Consider the following 22,694-nt stretch of genomic DNA (forward strand, 5'->3'; position numbering starts at 1 on the left):
AGAGCAAAAACGGAAGTATTTCTTAATATTGTGCTGAATTGTGCAAATTATCAGAACATTGTCAATTTGGAATGGGTCTATCAGGTGCGCTGAGGAATAGGTTAGTGTGTGGCATGTACTGTGAAACCACCCAGAAGACGATCCTGCGTGAAAAAGACCTTACATTCGAGTACGTACTAAACATCTCAATATCATTAGAAATAGCTGCACAAGGTGCTTCAGAAATACAACAAAAATCTCTGGAATAGGCTACAAATAAAATGGCACTGTGCAGAAATGAAGGAAAGAAATGTTACCGTTGTGCAAACAGGGCCACACTGGCAGAGTATGCAAAGCTAAACAGCAGGAAAAGGGCAGAATACAGAGAAACAAGAAACCCCAGAAAGGAAATTACAACAATGTGCACAAAATGAAAGAAAGAAATTCTGATGAAAATGACTCAGATAAAAGTGAATTGTTTCGTCTGCTACTTCACAGCATGGAAGAGAAAGATGATTGAAGAGTAATATGGATCACTCCATAAATGGCAGGTATGAGACTGAAAATGGAGTTGGACACAGGCTCAGCTTTAACAGTGATCGCTGTAGACGACTACAAACGACTGTTTTTGTACATACCTCAAACAAACTAAACTACTGCTAAACACTTACACAGGGCAGAAAATGCGCCCCGAAGGGAAAATTAAAGTGGCAGTGACCCATGGAGGCAAAACACAGCAGCTGAACCTCTGTACTGCAAAATCGAGGATCACCGTTGCTGGGACGGGAATGGCTTAGGAAAATCCAGTTGGATTGGCACACCATCAAAGCACTAGATGTGTCAGCAAAGGAGTGCAGCAAGGCTACATCTGAGGGACTTTCACAAATACTTGCTGACTCTGAGGAAGTGTTCATGAAAGGAATAGGAACACTTCGGGGCATGAGAGCAAAGACTGAGGAAAATTCATGTCCAAAATTTCACAAAGCCAGGCTAGTGCCATATGCAATCGGTCCTACAGTAGAGGCAGAGCTGAAAATCTAGAGCAGACTGGGGTCCTATCAAAGGTGGATTGGAGTGAATGGGCCACACCTATTGTTCCAGTGATGAAGAAAACCTCCAGCACAAAACCAGGAAAACCAAGCAAGGTGCACATATGTGGTGACTTTAAAATGACTGTTAACCCAGTCCTCCGCACTGTACAGTATCCTCTACCTTGTACTGAGGACATTTTTGCTTCCCTATCAGGACAGGAACATTTTTACAAAAATCGATTTGGCCCAGGCTTACCTCCAAACGGAAATCTAGGAAGCATCCAAGAAATACCTGACAATAAATACACACAAAGGGCTATCAGTACAACAGGTTGGTTTTTGGGATAGCTTCAGCGCCTGCAATCTGGCAAAGGGCAATGGACCAGGTTCTGCAGGGGATTTCAGGGACTCAGTGTTACCTGAATGACATCATGGTCACTAGCAAAGATGAAGACGAACATCTTTTTAACCTTGAACAAGTGCTCACCAGGTTATGAGAATATGGGCTCAGAGCTAATCAACAGAAATGTGAGTTTTTCAAAAAGGAAATCTCATGTGGGCATATGATCAACAAGGATGGTTTACACATGTCTCAAGAAAAGATAGAAGCGGTGCTTAAGGCCACCCAAAAATGAGTCTCAACTGAGAGCATATCTTGATCTTGTGAGCTACGACCACAAGTTTTTGCATAACTTATCCACAGTCCTACACCCACTAAATGTACTATTACAGGCAGGGACACAATAGAAGTGGACTGAGAGCAGTGAGAAAGCATTTCAAGAAACTCAAAGACTCATAACTTCAGCTGGGGTGCTTGCGAAATTTGACCCCTCCTTACCTATCTGACTAGCTTGTGATGCTTCACCCCATTGGATAGGAGCTGTATTAGTGCACAAGTTTCCTGAAAGTCCAATAGCCTTTGCCTCAAGAACGCTAACTTCAGCTGAACGCAACTGCGCACAGATTGACAGAGAGGCCTTAAGCCTTATGTGGAGAGTCAAGAAATTTAGTCACTACCTGTGTGGCCAAATGTTTACTCTGTTGACTGACCATCAGCCGCTTGTATCAATCTTCCATCCAGGAAAAGTGATGACAGCGCAAAGGCTACAGAGATGGTCCCTTTTCTTAGGAGGTCATAGGAATGATATTGGACACAAGGGGACCAAGCAACACGGCAACGCAGATGGTTTGTCACAGTTACCACTGCCCACTTGTGAGGTATGTACACAAATGGATCAGCAGAGATCTTTCACACAATAGTTGAACAATTACCAGTAACAAACAGCCTCATTGAAAGGGAAACACGCAATGGCCCTACGTTGTCAAAAGTTTATGACATCACGGTAAGAGTATGGCCAGCGCAGGGTAACACTTTGTTTCTATCCTTCTCTGCGAGGAAGGAACAGTTGTCAGTGTGTCAGGGAACAATAATATGTGGCTCATGAGTTGTGATTCCTCCCAAGTTACGCACCAGAGTGCTGGAGGAACTGCACGAGGGGCACCTGGGTACTGTAAAGATGAAAAGTCTTGCCCGTGCCAATGTGTGGTGGCCAGGGATCGATAAACAAATTGAGGATGTAACCAAGGACTGCTCTGGATGTCAAAAGATCCAGAACACACCACCACAAGCCCCTCTTCATCTGTGGGAGTGGCCCTCATCACCATGGCAGCAAGTGCACATCGACTTTTCTGGACCCTATCTTTTTAATCGCTGTTGATGCACAATGGCCAGAGGTCATCAAAATGGAGACAACCACATTGGAAAAGACCATTACAGTTCTGAGGACCATGTTTGCCAGGAATGGAATACCAGAGCAAATCTGCTCAGACAATGGACAACAATTTGTCTCTGAAGAATTCCAAAGTTTTGTGAAGAGCAATGGAATCAAACACTTTACATTGGCTCCTTACCAGCCATCCACGAAAAAGCTTGGCAGAAAGATCTGTACAGACATTCAAGAAAGGCCTCAAGACAAGAGGCAGTGAAAATTGACCATTACAACACAAGATAGACAACTTCCTCCTTGCCTATCATAATGCAGTCCATGCAACCACTAACCAGACTTCAACGGTGATGTTGCTAAACAGGAACTTGAAGTCCCGTATGGATCTTCTCAAACCAGATGTACGGTTCAATATGGAGAACAAGGCAGTTCAAACAGTTGAATGCTAAGCAACACGGAGCTTCAATGTGGGACAGTCAGTTCCTGCACGGGATTACTGGACTGAAAAGTGGCAGCCGGGTATCATAGACGGGCCACTGATGTACAGTCAGCCCTCCTTATCCTCGAGTTCAGCATCCACAAATTCAACCAACCGCAAATTGAGAAAACCTAGGAGTGCTCTTCCAGCACTTCTTGTTTGAGCATGTATGGACTTTTTTTTTCTTGTCATTATTCCCTAAACAATGCAGTATAACAACTATTTTACGTAGCATTTACACTGTATTAGGTATTATAAGTAATCTAGAGATGATTTAAAGTATACAAGAGGATAAGCGTGAGTCATTGTGGATCAGGATCGAAAAAAATCAGAAGTTCTCTTACTAAGTAAGTCAGAACAGGTACATCTGGTACTATTTAGCGTCAGATAGTCAAGCGTTTGTCTTAGTATATAGTATGTATTTTACCTTTCTATGCATATAAAATACTTAAGAACGTATGTTTCAGCGCCGGGCTCGGGAATGTGCCGGGTTGATGAGGATCAAAAACTCAAAACCCCAAAACCCAATAATTAAACCACTGTGTTGCTTAGTAATAATTGGAGCTTTCATCAGGGCAGGGCCTTTCTCACTTTATCCTTTAAAATTGTTCCGCTCGTTGACCAACATAGCCTAACGCTTGTCCAATGACTGATGGCATTTCATCTCTTTCCAATCGCTTTATTATTTCCACTTTATTTTCAATCGTGATTGTTTTTGTGAATAGAAACACTGTGGATTTAGAGCTCCACCGCCGGGTCCTAATGTCCACCACACTGAGAGAAGTCAAATAAGGTCTGGGGTTCCACTGCATTGAGACAGGTTGAATAAGGGATTTGAGCATCCGCGTTTTTTGGTATCTGCGAGGGGTCCCGGAACCAATCCCTCGCGGATGAGGGTCGACTGTGTAGCGTACAGGTGGGAGAGAATGTATGGAGACGTCATGTGGATCAAATCGTGAATGCTCAGGTGGAAAACACAACAACATCTTGCCCTGACTCCCCGGACATAGAAGCAAACACTCTTGATTTTACCTCATCAACCTCATCCACAGATAAGCCTGTCATCAGTGCTAAGAACCCACCTGATGTACCTGTGGAGACTAATTCCCCAAATCAAACGTTGCAGGACAGATGTTACCCGGAGAGGCAGAGAAGCCCCCACCCCCAGAGTGGTTTATTATTATTTTAAAATAAAATAATTGTTATTATGTTACTTTGTTATAATTTCATATTATTAAGTTATTCATTAAACAGTTGGTGGGCATTTGTATATTAAGGGTACACATACAGTATTTGTTTAGCATAGTGCGTAATCCTTCTTGTAGGGGAGGAGTGTACCATATAGCCTACTGTATAATATGGGATTATTTAATGTCGTAGTAACACGTTATTGAGCATGTGCTATTAGGCATGTATTGATATGTATATATGTGTTCAGTTCCGGTTCTGTAAGTAAAAACCCCTGTTATCTTAGCTCCAATCTCTAGTATTTTTATTTATAGTTTTGTTCTGGAAATCTAAATATTGTACATCTGAAGTCCCCTTTTATTCGCAGCATATTACTTCAGTACTAGTGAAGTGCCTTGCCCTGAAATGTCGGCTTGCTATTCCTATCCATAAATACTGCCTGATCTGATGAGTTCCTCCAGAAATTTGTATGTGTTACTCTGGATTTCCAATATCTGCAGAATCTCTTGTATTTGTATTACTTCATGTACTCCAGTATAATGGTTAGATTTGATTTCACTTACACAGAATCATATTGACTGGCTTAATTACCTTGAATTTTTATTAGTGACCTACATCAAAGTATGTAGCATTGTTTAATATCTAATTGCAGGACTAATTACTTATGGTTAATGTGAACTGATGAGCACTTGATGACAATCCATACGAGGAATAACGTTCTATGTTGCCAAGAAACCATCATATGAAATTGTTCATATATGGTGATGCAGATCGCCAATAAGTGAAAAACAATACAATTGACAAACGGTGGGTGGAGTAATCAGTGTGGTTGTAGAATTTTTTTTGATAAACACTTCCACTTAATTTCAGGATCAATTACAGCAGAAGATCGTCTGTCCTGGGATCGTCACCTGTCTTGCTGTCTCACCCAATGGGCTTTATGTGACGGCTGGAATTGAAGAGACTATCTACTTGTGGGAGGTAAACTTTAAAATCCTTGTTCATTGTTGTGTGCTGTAATTTTCAGTTTATAATTACTGACTGCATAATGTTTGTATCGAATTAAGGTTTGGGAAAATAAGATAAACCTGTTGGTTTATATGTTTTGTTTGATTTAAGATTTTAAAATACTCTTGAGACCTCGCGTTTATAGGCTTTCCTAGGGAAAATTAACCGTTCAAATTTAGATGATGTATCTTGTATTGAAATAGAAACATGTCATCATGTAAACACTTCTGGTCTTTCCATTTGGTCTTTTGTTAAAGTGGTAAGTTTTGCTGCAGAAATTTCAGAAAATTCTTATGAAGGATCTTTAATATGAAACCTTAACTATTTTGCTCTTCAAAGAATGACTGCAATATTCACTGTTAGAATGAAACTGGAGGTCTCATGATGGCGCTTATGGAGTGAAGCGGTTTTAGGCTTTGCTCCAATCTTTTTACTTTTTTTCAACCTACAAACACCCCCTAATTGATCTTTTTATACCTATTCTAAAGGGGTTTAAACATATGAAATTTTTTTCAACTGTTTGACTCATTTTCAACTTGTTGAAGTGTGTAGACCAAAGGAATCGAAACAGACGAAAGAACTGTTAACTTTAGAAGCAATTGCGAATCTTATGGATGACAGACTTGGAAAACTGGAGAGTAAATTAACAGCAAAGCTTTCTACGTTTGATGAAATTATAAAGACATTTGACGCAAAACTTCAAGCACTTACACTGGAGTCACAAAAACAACAAGCAAGTATTTAGTTCTTGAAGAAGTCGCTTGCCAGAGAGATTGTATAATTGAAACTTTGCAACAACAGCAAGCTTTGACTTTTCAAAAGATGGATCGCTATAAATCTAAAATCACTGATCTTGAAAACCGCTCTCGAAGACAAAATCTTTGGTTAATTGGGATTCCGGAAAAATTTGAGAATGGCGATCTCACTTTTTTCTCTCCAAATTTTTAATGGATGTCTTTGGCTCAGAAGTATTGGATTCCCCTCTAATAATCGACCGTGCGCATCGCATTTCTCGTTTTCATTCAGATTCAAGTTTGAAACCACGACAAGTAATTCTCCGGATCCATTATCCTCATACCAAAGAGCGTTTGATTCGGGCTGCATGGAAAAAGGGTATGATCAGCTTTCAAGATTTAAAATTCCATATTCTGGAAGACTACAGTCCCGAAGTTTTAAGGGCAAGAATGGCTTTTAAATCGGTTATATCGGAAATTCATCAGGAAGGCGACAAGCAAGCGCTGTTATTTCCAGCACATTTGAGAGTTACTCTCAAAGACGGAACTTATCGGCTGTTCAAATCTCCAGCGGAAGCTCAAAGATTTCTTGAAGAATAGCATTTTATCGGGTTGACTAATGTAATAATTAGTTTATAGATTTGGATCTTTTATAAAATGATGTTCTTTTTTTATGTATGGCTTACATGTATTTTTTATACATGGTAAAAGTCCGTTTTTGGTTTATTCTGAGTTTGTTATTCTTTCATATTATTAATCTGTTGGTTTTGAAAGTAATTCATTAGGGTTTTCTTTTAAGTTCGTATACACTTTTTTATATTTTTAACTTTTAAATATTAAGATTTAAAAAAAAAGTAAAATGTCGTTTCTTCTTCCTGAAAGACCTTAGTGCTTGGAATGTCACATCTGTTTTGATGTGTTTGAATAAGTTTCAAACTTTCTTTTAAAACGCTAATACAATATTATTCATTTATGGGTTTTATCATTTTATTTTTATTTTTTAAATCCTTTTGTTTTATATATAAATATATATATATATATATACACACACACACACACACACACACACACACACACATATAATACTAATTCTATATTTTAATTTTTGTTATACCAACCCTTTCTTATAATATGGGTGGTTTGTATCTTTTATTCAACTTTTTTTTTGTTTGAGTTGCCGTCTTGAAACATGGGGGTAATTTTAGTGTTAGATTGCTTGCTTGCCTCTTTTTGGCTTTTTTCCTGGGGTTTTGAGGGTGGAGAGAGGGGGATTTTTCTTCTTTCTTTTTGTTTGCTTTATGCGTAGTTTTACTTCATGGGCTCATATGAAACTGCAAAAATGGTTGCATTGCCGTGACTTCCGGTTCCTCCTTGAAGTTACTTCCCTCTTCTGGATTCATGAGTTCATCTTTTTTTTTAAACTTTATGTGTTAATTGTAATAAATATTGTCAATATGGATAAGGTTATTAATTTTTTTCTTGGAATACTAATGGTTTAAATAATCCGATCAAACAGAAAAAATATTCAAAGTATTCCATAGAATGAATGCTAATGTTATCTTTGTACAAGAGACTCATGTAAGGAAGGTGGATAGTCAACACTTTTTTAGGTTTTGGAAAGGCCAGAAATATCACTTGAATTCTCAAGCCAAAATAAGAGGCGTTTCCATTTTTATAGATTCTTCAACCTCCTTTATACACCATGAAACAATTTCAGACCCACAAGGTTGATTTTTGCTTATTACTGGTCTACTTTTTAATCAAAAAGTTGTTTTAGTTAATGTTTATGCTCCAAACACTGATTGTCCTGAATTTTTTAAGTGTCTATTTACATCCTTTCCTAATTTGAATCAGTACAGGTTGATAATGGGTGGGGATTTTAACTGTTGTTTAAACCCTTCGATGGATAGATCTAAGCCCACCCAAGCTCTTCCGAATAAATCGGCCTCTCTTATTAATTCCTTTATGACTGATTCAGCAATTTTCAAAATTTGGCGTTTTATACACCCCAATGACAAAGTGTTTTCATACTTTTCTCATGTTTATCATAATTATTCAAGAATTGATTACTTTTTCATTGATCACCGTTTACTTACAGATGTTATCAATTGTAAATATGACTCTATTACCATTTCTGATCATGCACCTTTGAAGCTATCTATTAAGATAATAGATTCATCTATTAATGCTAAATCTTAGAGGTTCAACTCTATTTTATTGCAGGACTTAGACTTTATTAATTTTATTAAACAACAAATTGATTTGTTTTTCTCAACAAATTCTACAGCAGAGATCTCTAGTGGAATTTTATGGGACACTTTTAAAGCATTTATTCGTGGACAGATTATTTCAGACTCTGCTGGAGCTAGAAACAAATTAGTTCTAAAATATTAACATTGGTTGATAAAATCAAAGCAATTGATAAGATTTATTCAGTGACCCCCAGCAAAGAACTTTATAAAGAAAGAGTGGAACTTCAAATGGAGCATAGTTTGTTATTATCCTCTTCGATTGAAAATCAGTTAATTAAATCTAGAACCCAGTTTTATGTACATGGAGATAAGTCTGGCAAATTATTGGCTAATCAATTGAAAACTGCTTTGGTTAAACGACAGATTACTAGGATTCGTAAACAAGATAGCGTTCTGACGATCGACCCTAAAGAGATAAATAAAGCCTTTCAAGATTTTTATAATTCCTTATATCAATCAGAATTTGCTGAGGATTCTTCTATAATAGATGAATTTTTAAGGAAATTGAATATTCCAAAATTAACAGTAGAGGATAGTGTATTCTTAGATACACCTATTACGGAAGCTGAAATAAAAAAGGCTATATTTTCAATGAATTCTGGTAATTCTGGTCCAGATGGTTATACTGCAGAATTTTTTTAAATCCTTTTCCTCTATACTTTCTCCTTGGCTTTGTAAAATTTTTAAAGATGCGTTAATTATAGGCAAATTGCCACAATCTTTTTATGAAGCCTCTATTTCTTTAATTCTTAAAAAAGATAAAGACCCTATTGAATGTGTATCCTATCGGCCTATATCCTTGCTGAATACGGATTTTAAGATTTTTAGTAAAATTTTGGCTACTAGATTAGAAAATATATTACCTCGAATCATTTCTGAAGATCAGACTGGATTTATTAATAATAGCTATTCATCTTTTAATATTAGAAAATTAATTAATATTATTTATACTCCACCCAAAATACCAGAATTTGTCATTTCTTTAGATGCTGAAAAAGCATTTGATAGAGTTGAATGGCCATATTTATTCAATATGTTTCAGCATTTTAATTTTAGTTCAAAATTTATATCATGGATTAAATTAATATACTATAAACCCTTGGCTTCGGTTTTTACCAATAATCAAAGATCTCCTTTTTTTCAGTTATTCCGTAGTACAAGGCAAGGTTGTCCTTTAAGTCCTTTACTATTTGACATTGCTTTGGAACCTTTGGCTATAGCCATTCCTGAATCACCTAATATTTTCGGTATTACTCGTGGGGAGGGGACGTATAAGGTATCATTATATGCTGATGATTTCTTACTATACATATCTGACCCTGAGAGATCTATTCCTGCTATATTGTCCTTGCTTGCTTAATTTAGTAACTTTTCTGGTTAAAAATTGAATTTTAATAAGAGCGAATTATTTCCATTAAATATGCAAGTTCCAATTTATAAACATTTACCATTTAAAGTTGTTACAGATTATTTTACTTATTTAGGTATTAAAATTAAAAAACATAAAGATTTATTTAAAGCTAATTTTTTACCATTAATTGACCAAATTAAGCAAATTGCTACCAGGTGGTCTCCACTATCTTTGTCATTGGTTGGTCGAGTTAATGCTATTAAGATGATGGTATTACCCAAATTCTTATATTTATTTCAAGCATTACCAATTTTTATTCCTAAATCTTTTTTTGATATTATTGACTCCAAAATATCTTCTTATCTGTGGCAGAATAAAAATCCTAGACTAGGCAAAAAATATTTACAGAAGCCTAAGAAGGAGGGCGGTTTGGCTTTGCCAAACTTGAGATTTTACTACTGGGCAGTTAATATACGATATTTAATATTTTGGACACAAGAATCGACTATAGCTGCTTGCCCACAATGGGTAAATTTGGAATGTAAATCTGTACAAGACTTTTCATTGTTTTCAATTTTAGGATTTTCACTTCCTTTTTCTTTAGCTAAATTGAATAAACAAATAACTAATCCTATAGTCAAATATACATTGCAAATTTGGTTTCAATTTCGTAAATTTTTTGGTTTGAATAAGTTTATTTTATCATGCCCTATAATATCTAACTATTTTTTTCGGCCCTCTTTTATGGATCAAGCTTTTCTTTTATGGAAAACAAAAGGTATAACATGTTTTCGTGATTTGTTTTTGGATGATAGTTTTATGTCCTTTGAACAGCTATCTAATAAATATAATTTACCTAAAACCCATTTTTTTAGATATTTGCAAGTTAGAAATTTTTTGTATAATGAGTTAGTCTTTTCTGAAACTATGTCCATTGGACATTACGGAAAAATTTTTAGCTTTGAATCCTTGTCAAAAGGGTTTAGTAGCTGTCATTTATAATATGATCATGAAAATCCAGCCAGAAGTATCAGAAAAAATCAAGAAGGAATGGGAAGAAGAACTTCATTGTCTTATATCCACTGAGCAGTGGGAGAAAATTTTACTATTAGTCAATTCGTCCTCCATTTGTGCTAAACATGTGCTAATACAATTTAAGGTTGTACATAGAGCTCATATGTCTAAGGATAAGCTTGCTCGATTTTATTCTCATGTTAATCCAACCTGTGACAGATGTCATTCTGATGTTGCTTCATTGACACATATGTTTTGGTCTTGCCCTTGTTTGCAAAATTACTGGAAAGATATTTTCAGTACTATTTCAAGAGTTCTGAATATCAATTTCCAACCGCATCCTATTACTGCAATTTTTGGTGGATAATAGTCGTTTATCCTTTTCATCTCGATGAATGATTGCATTTGTTACATTAATGGCTAGAAGATCTATTTTATTGAATTGGAAAGAAATTAATCCTCCAACTATATTTCAGTGGTTTTCTCAAACTATCTCTTGTTTGAGCTTAGAAAAAATTAGAAGTGTTGTTTTTGATCCTTCAGTTAAATTTAAAGAAACTTGGAGACCATTTATTCAACATTTTCATATGAGTTAAATTGTCTTTTCCTAAACCTCACTTTTATTATCCTTAATTATTTGGATAGAGGTTTGGAGTTATTGGCACTACTGTATATATCTAACATTATGCAATGGCCCATGTTGGTTAGTGTTTTTTTTTCTTTTTTTCTTTTTTTGTTTTTTTTCTTTTTATTTCTATTGTTTATAAATACTATGAGTTTGGGAGGCTATATATATTGATTATTATATATTTGAATGTCTACTTAAACTATTAACTATGTACTCTGAAACACTTTGTGTTCATGTTTCATTTATGTTTGCTTAAAAATTAATAAAAAGATTTAAAAAGAAAGAAAGAATGAATGAATCTAAATGTGTATAGTCGGCCCTCCTTATCTGTGGATTCAACCAACCGCGGATCGGGAAAACCCGGAAGTTCTCTCTCCAGCGCTCGTTTCTTGAGCATGTACAGACTATTTTTTCTTGTCATTATTCCCTAAACAATACAGTATAACAACTATTTACAAAGCATTTACATTGTTTTAGCTATTATAAGTATTATAATAAGGTATTATAAGAAATGACTTAAAAGTACAGGCAGTCCCTGGGTTATGAATGAGTTCCATTCTTGAATCTGTCTTGGACAATGCCATCTTGGACAATGACTCCCATCCACTCCATAATGTACTGGTTAGGCACAGGAGTACATTTAGCTGGAGACTCATTCCACCGAGATGTAACTCTGAGCGTCATAGGAAGTCATTCCTATCTGTGGCCTTCAAACTTTACAACTCCTCCCTCAGTGTCAGACACCTTGAGCCAATAGGCTGCTCCTGGACTTATTTCCACTTGGCATGATTAACTTATTATTATTTAATTATTTATGGTTTATTTTGCTATATTTCTATACCATTCTTTTGGTGCGGCTGTAACGAAACCCAGTTTTCCTCGGGATCGATGAAGTATGTCTGTCTGTCTGTCTTTAAGTCGGATTTGAAGTCAGAACAGGTACATCCAGTATTATTTAGCATCAGTTAGTCAAACGTTTTTCTTAGTAAGCCGTACATATTTTACCTTTCTGTGCATATAAAACACTTAAGAAACATATGTATTTCAATAATTTAACTGCGTCGCTTAGTAATAATTGTAACTTTCATCGGGGCAGGGCCTTTCACATGCTCCATTAAAATTGATCAGATCGTTGACCGACTGTAACCTAACGCTTTTCCAGTGATGGACGGCGTTTCACCTCTTTCCGATCGCTTTATTACTTCCACCTTATTTTCAATCGCGATTGTGATTATTTTTGTGAACAGAAACACTGCGGATTCAGAGCTGAGCCGCCAGGTCCTAATGTCCACTGCACGGGACATGTTAAATAAAGTCCGGGGTTCTGCTGGGTCCTAAAGACCACTGCACTGATTCATGTTAAGGGACTTGAGCATCCGCGAATTTTGGTATCTGCGGGGGGGGTGGTCTGGTGGATTTGGAGCTCCTTTCTGGGGAACGTGCTAAGACGGTAGCACGATAGTAATACGCAGCAGCCTGTCCGGACTCTGGATTGGGGTTTGCCAAACATTACGTGGATTTTCTGGTGTAGTCTGTTTTGTCGTATGCTTTTGCGATATCATTCTAGAGGAACGTTGTCTCATTTTTTAACTGCATTGCATTTGTGGTTTCTAAATGACAATAATCTGAATCTGAATAAGGAGGGCCGACTGTAATTAGCAAGTTCAGTGATTGAATAAAATATCAAGCTTGGTAGCTTGAAGTTCTTCAAAGTAACCACATTGTGGCAGTCACTGCATATTCAAAGTCAGAAGAACCCTGTTGCAATTTCAAATCCCCTTTAGGATTTACTATTGACTTGCAGTAACTACTTTATAATTGTGAAATATGAAGCTTCATAGATGAGGCATCTTGGATTCTGCTAGAATTGTCAAAAACATGAGGACTGAATTTTAATTTCTTTCATCACTTTCACGATTTTCACCTTGTTTTTATCACACTATTTATTACCAGCATTTCTCTTCTGCAGTGCCTTTCCCCACTGCAGATTTTTCATATGTGAAATTCAGTGTTCATTAAACAACAATTTCTGATGCTATGTGAATTCTATGCTGTCTGCAGTATTGCTTAGAGTTCTCCTGGTACCTCCGTCTGGGGAGAGCAGCTCTGTTTCAGCATTGACCTTATCCTTAGTAACATTATCATCCTTCTTCATATTTTGTTTTAATAATAATTTGATTTTGTCCCTTTCAGATAGCAAGGACCAAGCTTCAGTAACTATTAAATGTCAATTGGTGTCTCAATCCATTCTCTTCACTTTCTTCTGATAGTGCCTGTCTTTTAATTGAATACATTAACTGTATTTTTTTTCCTCTTACTCTGATCCATCTTCATTGGAATTCAGGCTTCATCCTACCTCAGTGAACACTAAAATGATAACGATTAGTATTTTCTCTTTCCTCAAAGCTTACATTTTTCACTGAAATATTTTTGCCCTACTGCCCCTCACAAGATTTGACTTTTTATTTCCAAGTATAATTTTCATGATTTTTTTTTGTTATTGAGAACTACTGGAGTACTGATTGCCACTTCTATTTTCCATCTGTCATTTCCTTTCAACTCACCATGAAGTTTCAGTATAAAATTGAATCTCATTAGGTTGAATGACAATGAGAAAGAAAAAAAGAACTTGCATATATTCAACCACATTTCTGTATTATTACTTGTTCCCTCCCAAGTGATACTAACATGACCAATGAAGAGCTCAAGCTGCTTATATATGAACTCTGGTCACATTGTCAGATACAGGAGTGGGACCTGGTTTGAACTTCTGCTGCTGTAGCCCATCCACTTCAAGATTCAATATGTGGTATGTTCAGTGATGCTCCTGGGCACACCATTGTTGTAACATGTGGTTATTTGAGCCACTATTGCCTTCCTATCAGTTTGGCCATTCTCTTTTGATGCCACAAGGTGGTTTTGCCCATAGAACTGCAGCTCACTGGGTGGTTTTGTCTTTCGCACCATTCTCTGTTGTTACGCATCCCGTAACTGGATAACTTACCAGCAAAGACAGAGAGGTCCGTTGAAGTCTGATGTCACTATTTTCAAACGTTTTTATTTATAAAGGGACACAAAAGTAAGGTTAATACATACATTCAGATAGTGCACATCGGCAACACTCAATCTAAAGCGCGGGTATAGTAATAATCATCATTAAGAAGTGAGCTCTACGGTTGTCTAGGGGTTAATAGATAGTCCGTTGGAAATATAAAAGTCACTCAGAAGTCTGCAGGCCTCAGCCTTTTGAAAATCGCTGGGTTTCACGTGGGGCGACCGAGAGAGAGAGAGAGATTGGGGAGAAGAGAAAGAACTTGCTGAGGCTTGATGAGGCTTCCGTGAAATCGGGGGGGGGGGGGGAGCGTTGGTTTCCTCTCCCCGATGTTAATTAAAAGCGGTTTTCTGTGACTCCAGCCACAAATTCCAATCCCGGAATCTAACGCATGTGGCTTCCTACAGAATGGCTTCCCGCTGCTGCGGGAACACTCTCGTGTCTTCTTGGTGCATCTGAAGGGGCTGTCCCCCTGAGACTCTCCTTTATACTTCCTCACGGGGTCGCAGGTGTCAAATCAGGTTGGGATGATGCAATCTCTCTCTCAACCAGCCCACCTTGCCCGAGGGCTTTTCACGTGGTCTCCATGAGACAATAGTTGCTGTCGTCTTATTCTGCATCCCGGGTGGGACGTGCAATTTGGCACATTTCTCTCTCTCTCGCTCTCTCTCTCTCCTACTGGGTCTACTGACCCCCCCCCCCCCCCCCGACGGGTGTTCTTGCGATTCTCACAAAGGAGGGGGCTGGGATCATAACACCTCCCCTCTTAAAACGTTTTTACCAGCGGTTAAAACGGAGTGGTACACAGTCTTACAGGAGTTTTGAATCTAACACAATACACAAGTTTTTCTTTTCACAGAGTACTACCGTTATACATTCAAGTCAGTATCTAAATAGTTAACGATTACAGTGTCCCTTTCTTTAATATCTTAACATTGCGAACCATACATCAGACTTCAATTCAATAACCACCTATTTACTTTTTTCTCTTAAGCAACAAAACTAAGGAGGTGTGACCTTAGCTTAGGTGCATTTACAAAAGTTTACGTGAATACTAATTGTTTCAGTCGTTTAACTTAACCGGCAGGTCTCCAAAGGGCTGACTTTATTATTCACAGGCTTTGGCACAAACCCGTTCAACCTGCTTGGCTGTCTAACAATGGCATCCCCATTAACCTTCGCCTCTTTTTCAGCGAGCCCCCCTGTGGGGAACTTGAGTAGTTTTGCGTGGTGAACTCCCGCCCGCCCCGTTCATCGGGGTTATTTTAGCAACACCATGCCCCAGACTTAGACCATCTCCACCCAATTCTTTGATTTTACCCAGGTGGCTGGCCCTTTTATCAGTCCCCTTCAGGCTATTGGTGTTTGATTCTAACTCTTCGCTCAAGTAGCATGTCGAAGGCGGCCTCTTCACACCCCATCCTGGCATAACAATAGAGTGGGGGGCCCCGCTATCCCCCTGCTCACTCTGTGGGCGATCTGCCAGGTTTAAGATTTCTTCCTTCAATTTGGAAACTACAGATTTTCCGTTTCCTTCAACAACAATCCTCATCCCCCCATTCTTAAATTCTGCGTTAACTTTGAACCCACCTTCGAGTACAAACACCAGTGAACTCACACTTCCCCTGGTTACCAAGGTTAACCCTTTTTCCACTGAACCAAGTCTATCTGACCCACAAGGACGGCTGCCCCGTTCCCCTGAATCAGATACCTCAGACTTCTTCTGAGCTCCGTTACCAGGTTCAGCACCATGTGCATCCCCATCTCGGACACACTCAAACGGGACATTTGCCTCTTCCAGGCTTTCAACACCCGTACCTTTTTCAAATTCTAACTTCCCCCGATTCTCCCAGTTACTCTCTGGGCAGCTCCCACCCGGGGAAGGCGCAACCCTGCGAGCTGAAACAACCTCCTCGGCCCTTTCAGCAGACTCCTTCGAGGCAAGGGTACCCTTTCCATCTAGGACTGTCCTCACCTCATTATCGGGAACACCTTTAGAACTCTCAAGTTCTTCAAACAATTCTGCCAAACCAGACAGATCATCCATGTCCAACTCGGGACCTTTTAACAGCTTTATCTGTTTCTCATCTTTATTTCCTACCTTTAGGACCTTTCTCTTCGCTAAGGGCAGATCTATCTCCTCTCCCTTACCCCCTTTCACTTTACTACTCTTCGTCTTACCACCCTCTAAACCCTCATGGCACAGGGTCATCAAAGACGTCTTGGCCAAATCAAAACTGGCCAGATTTAAACTGCTCTCGTTCTCAGCTGCCTCTCTCGACATGCTGTGAGTGACCGCGCCGGCGAGATGGTCTTTGGGCGCTAGGGGCGGGGCCACCACACTCGCCGGTCGCCAGGTCGGCAGCATGGCTGACCAAATCTTACCCCCTGCTAAGTCATTCCCCAGCAGGATGTCCACGTCAGCTCTCGGGAATTCTGAGGGCACCCCTATTTCAACTGATCCATACACCAGCTCACAATCCAGAATGACCTTATATAAGGGCACCATTTCTATCCGTTTATTTATTCCTTCCACCTTTACCATGCCCATTTCCCGACCAAATTCTAGTACCTTACGGCTAACCAGGGATAATTCAGCGCCCGTATCCCTCCAGATTTATATGGGAACTGGTATGTCTCCCTCCATCACAGACACGGTTCCGTGTGACAGACAACTCCCAGAGCCTTCTCGTACTCTGTCTACGCTCGGCTCTCTGGTCGATTTGCTGATTACCACGGCACACCCGATAGGGACCGCGGCTTTCACTCTTCCTATCTCTTTTCTCGGAGCAAAGCATCGAGATGCAATGTGCCCCTCCTTTCCATAATTAAAACAGATCAAACCCAGAACCCTCTGGCAGTCTTGCCTTTCCCCCTCAACCTTACCGCTAGCTCCCGGTGGGACCTCTGCCTCACTCGTCGGACTTTCTCGATCGTTCCCACTGTCTCTCTGGGGACCTTTATTCGAGGAAGTCTTTGTCTTGTGGGTTAGGACATATTCGTCCGCAAACCTAGCAAATTCTGACATGGACTTATCCAGCTTCTCATTCAAATACATCCGGATCTCCTCCGGAACACAACTTTTAAATTCCTCGATCAAAAGTAACTCCCTGAGACGCCCATAATCCTCATCCACCCTTCCTGCGGTGCACCAACGGTCCAAGAGCACCCCCTTTTCATGGGCTAGCTCGGTGTACGTTTGATTCCACCCTTTCCTTAAATTTCTAAACTTTTGTCTATAGGCCTCAGGTACCAATTCGTAAGTCCGGAGAATGACCTTTTTTACCTCATCATAATTCTCTGCTCCTCCCTCCTCCAGGGACAACGCCGCATATGCTCGTTGGGCCTTCCCCTTTAACACTCTTTGTAACAACACCACCCACTGCTCTTTTGGCCACTTCTGATTTACTGCCACCTTTTCAAAAAGCAAGAAATAACTATCGACATCTGTCTCCTCGAACGGGGGCACCAATCTCAACTCCCTACTAACATTAAACCGCTCTGCTTAGTCTAATCCTTGATCTCTTCGCTCGTTCTTCATCTTCTCAATTTCCCGGCCATGTTGCCTCTGTTTCTCTTTCTTGTTTGCTTCTAGCTCCTTTAGGTGAATTTCATGCTGTCTTTGCCTCTCCCTTTCTCTCTTAGCCCTTTCTCTCTCTCTCTCTCAGCCACTTCCAGCTCTTTTAACTTAATTTCACGTTCCAACTTTAATTTCTCCACCTCTAACTGAACCGTCCCACTTGATGATACCTTTTCAGGGATATTTCCCAATACCTCAGCTTCAAACACCTTCTTCCCAATGTAATATTGGGTTATGGCCATTCGTACCTCCCGCTTTTTCATGGACGACCTCACTTCTGTGAGGTTCAACCCCTTCGCTAAATTTAACAAGTCAGATTTGGTGGCCGCCTCTAGCGTCGGGTTTTCCATAAATTCACCCACGTCCATCTTTGCTGGTTTCCCGTCTGGCTACCCGTGTAACCAGATTCACGTTTTTGATTTACAAGCCCGATTTTCTGGCCTCCCAATTTGGTGTCAAATCTCGAGACGAGAACCCCCAAGTCGTTATGTATCCCGTAACTGGATAACTTACCAGCAAAGACAGAGAGGTCCGTTGAAGTCTGATGTCACTATTTTCAAACGTTTTTATTTATAAAGGGACACAAAAGTAAGGTTAATACATACATTCAGATAGTGCACATCGTCAACACTCAATCTAAAGCGCGGGTATAGTAATAATCAACATTAAGAAGTGAGCTCTACGGTTGTCTAGGGGTTAATAGATAGTCCGTTGGAAATATAAAAGTCACTCAGAAGTCTGCGGGCCTCAGCCTTTTGAAAATCGCTGGGTTTCACGTGGGGCGACCGAGAGAGAGAGAGAGATTGGGGAGAAGAGAAAGAACTTGCTGAGTCTTGATGAGGCTTCCGTGAAATCGGGGGGGGGGGGGGGCGTTGGTTTCCTCTCCCCGATGTTAGTTAAAAGCGGTTTTCTGTGATTCCAGCCACAAATTCCAATCCTGGAATCTTAACACACGTGGCTTCCTTCAGAATGGCTTCCCGCTGCTGCGGGAACACTCTCGTGTCTTCTTAGTGCATCTGAGGGGGCTGTCCCCCTGAGACTCTCCTTTATTCTTCCTCACGGGGTCGTTGGTGTTAATCAGTTGGGATGATGCAATCTCTCTCTCAACCAGCCCACCTTGCCCGAGGGCTTTTCACGTGGTCTCCATGAGGCAATAGTTGCTGTCGTCTTATTCTGCATTCTGGGTGGGACGTGCAATTTGGCACATTTCTCTCTCTCTCTCTCTCTCTCCTACTGGGTCTACTGACCCCCCCACCCTTCGACGGGTGCTCTTGCGATTCTCACAAAGGAGGGGGCTGGGATCATAACACTGTAAACTCAAGACTTGTGTGTGAAAATCCCAGGAGATTAGCAGTTTCTGAGGAACTCAGGTGACCGGATTTTGAATCAACAATCACTCCATGGTCAAAGTCATTCAGGTCATATTTCTTCCCTATTCTGATGTTTGGACTGAACAACAACTGAGCTTCTTAACCATGTCTGTATGCTTTTTTGCACTGAGTTGCTGCCGATGATTGGCTGATTAGAGATTTGAATTATATAGCAGGTATATATGTCTACCTCACAAACTGGCCATTGAGTGCATATATGTTGCACCTATTATATGTTACACATTCTTGGGAAGTAAATGCTACTGTTAGTTATTAAAGGTCTGTAACCAGCACATTCATCTTCCCAGCTTCTGAAGAATATTTTCCCAACCTCCGATTTCTGTTGCTTTAATTTCAGAAAGGAACAAAGCCAATCTGGATGTTGCTCTCCAAACTACACACTATCCTGACTTGGGGAAAAAATATCACTGTTTCTTCATCATTGTCTAAAATGGGCATTTGTGAGCAGCTTCAGAATCAGATTAATGATGATTGTTTTTTAACACGAAAATAGGTGTTTTGTGGCAACACTACCGTGCAAATATACAAAGTGACCACGAATCACAGAAGTACATAATGCCGTTGTTTTCATGGACTGTTCAGAAATTTGACGAGGAGGAGGAGAGCTGTTCATGAATGTGGGTCTTTAAGCTCATTTACTGCCTCTCTGATTGTAGTAGAGTGAAGAGGGCATGTCCCAGATGGTGAAGGTTGTTGGTAATTGATGACTTCTTGATGAATAAGTGCCATTTGATGGTACTGTCAATAACCCTTTCCATCACTTTACCCTGAAAGTAGGGGTAATTAGCTGTTGGAAAGGCATAGATACATGCTTTTCCTTTTTGATAAGTAGATGTTGGTATAGGAACAGTACTGGAGCAATAGAAGGCATGTTTACAGAGAATTTCAAGTAAAGAACCCAGGAAACTTTATAAACATTTCTAGCTGTTTCTTTACAATATGTAGCTTTTGTCCAATAATTTTCTGAGCCCCAGCATCTCTCATGAGGAGAGTAGAAATGGGAACCCATTTGCCAGAGCTGGGTTCTAAAGATGATGGAGAGATCTTCAAAGAAATATTGGCAATAGTCTCCCACACAGCCACACAGGAGGTAGTGAGGAGAGGCTATAATTAAATGGCTAGGTGAGGGAGGGAGAATGGGATTAGATTGAAAGCGCTGTAAGATGCGAAGAAAGGCTGGTTCTTGAAATAATATGTGGGCTGATTATTTAATAGTATGCTCTTTGGAGGGAATTCTTAATTTATAGAGAATTGCAAGCTTTTGAACACCTGGAACTTTCATAGGTTAATTTTGATGAAGGTTTTTTGGCATAAACTTATCAATGGTATTTTGAATAAAGGTATAATGATGGCACCATATTTAAATTCAGCATGGTATGCACTTTGAAGCATGCTGATAAAATGAAATTGATTATAGCCGAATCATTGGAAGGGCGTAGAAATAATAAATGAACCAATAATCCAAGTATATATTTTTAAATTGTTTGGAAAGGTAAATAATGTAGCTCAGATATGTATAATAGAGTTGTGCCTGGAGCTCAGGAAGCAGCCATCTTGCATCCACAATAAATTCTGAATTGTTGTAAATACCTCTTGAAACTAAATTAACTGGTTTAAACGCTGATATATTCCTGTTTTATTTCTCCTCCAAGGTATCTACTGGAAATCTTCTCCTCACACTGTCCAGGCATTATCAGGAGCTGACATGCATTCGCTTCACTGATGATAGCAGCCACTTCATCTCAGGAGGGAAAGATAATCTTGTGATCGTGTGGAATTTGTCCAGGTATTGGATTAATTATATAGCAAGTAACCCTAACCTTCCCACTTTGCTGTAGTGCATTTTTAATTCTTCATTTATAATAGAATGTAACAAGCTTATTTGGAAAATTCAGCAATAGCTATAATATATTAAATTTTACATATTTTTTCATGTAAAATGGTGGACATATGTATTAAATAACAAGTCTTACTCTACTGCCTTCATACTATGTATCTACACAGCTATGCAGTGAGTTAAACAACTTTTCAAAAAACCTCCAAGATGGAAGCTTACTTCAGGGTTTTTAATGAGATCTCTTACTTTTGAAAAGATAATTACTTTTTCAAGGGCAAATAAAAAATGGGCAGAGGTGTGTGTCTTTCCACCATGCTTCAAATCGAATTAAAACGAACCTGCACTGGAATTGGTATTTTTTTAAAAAAACAGCCAGAACACTCCCTGCCTGGCATCATAGGAAGTCAAACTTAACTACTGAAACTAAAAGTGAAGTGAGCAATTCACTGAGACTGTCCTGCCAAACACATAGATTCTAGTCTTGAAAGCAGTCATACTGCACAGTCTTTAACCATTCTCACTTTAAAAATACCGGCCTTGATGACTTACTTGTTCGCAGCAATGTTTGATGAGAGTAGAGGCAATATGGGTATTGGGTGTTCAGAGTTACCTCTGAAATGAATTTTGTTGCCTTACTACGTCCTCCAACTCACAGTAGCCCCTCAGTCAAGAAAGGAATAGAGTTTACTAAGGGAACTTTGTTTTGGGAGAGATTCCTGCTTTGGGATGCACTGCACTTCCTCTGCATAGCCTTGTCTTTGGCCATCAAGAAAGGTGTATCCTTTGCCCAATTCAGTTTCTCTGCACTGAAAGGTTGCTTATAAATGTGCCAACTGTTGCAAAGGCTGTGTTTGGCTACCCTTGTAAAGGAATGAGCAACACGTGAGAGCTGGGCAGTTGCTTTGGTAAACGACTTCCAGCTTGAAAAATATGCATTGCCAAATTGCAGCGGTGATCAGTGAGTGATGTTGGTCGATACTTGAGGATGTATTTCTACATCTGCCTCAGGGTCAGCTAAGTAGAAAGTTTCCTGCAGACTTTGTTCCTCTTAAGGATCAGCAAGAAATTCTGGGCCAGTTAACCATGGCAAGGAGGTGAGCTGATTAGCTTGAAACCTCCTTGTACATTATCAGCTAGGTTAAGATCAGCAGGAACATAGTTTCATTGGCTCTTCTGAGTCAATCCCCTGATATGTTGGATCTTATTTGTTATTTTTTGAAACTTCAAAACATAAACTAATTGAAAGAAAAATAAGGGAGCCAGGAATGTATAACTTTTTTTTTACTTCAAGTGAGGGACGTGATGCATATGATGTGATGGTGTGATGATGTATGCCATTTATGCACTATTATATATAAATTGCAATGCATTATTTAAATAAAGAATGCTCAAACAATATATTTACAATATTACTCAAATATTAAATACACAACACTCTTTCCTGCTT

The 22,694-nt window shown here is 39.2% G+C and overlaps 1 protein-coding gene across 2 annotated transcripts in view; it reads left to right on the forward strand.

The window, feature by feature from the left end:
- wdr18 (WD repeat domain 18) overlaps positions 1-22,694 on the forward strand; it is a 333,950-nt gene that overhangs the window by 103,842 nt on the left and 207,414 nt on the right. For both annotated transcript variants that reach the window (XM_059991525.1, XM_059991527.1), the window contains exons 2-3: positions 5,271-5,381; positions 21,063-21,196. In XM_059991525.1, coding sequence (XP_059847508.1) covers positions 5,271-5,381; positions 21,063-21,196 — 245 coding nt within the window. The remainder of the gene's footprint in view (positions 1-5,270; positions 5,382-21,062; positions 21,197-22,694) is intronic.

The sequence above is a fragment of the Hypanus sabinus genome, chromosome 16, assembly GCF_030144855.1.
Source record: "Hypanus sabinus isolate sHypSab1 chromosome 16, sHypSab1.hap1, whole genome shotgun sequence".
Lineage (NCBI taxonomy): Eukaryota > Metazoa > Chordata > Chondrichthyes > Myliobatiformes > Dasyatidae > Hypanus > Hypanus sabinus.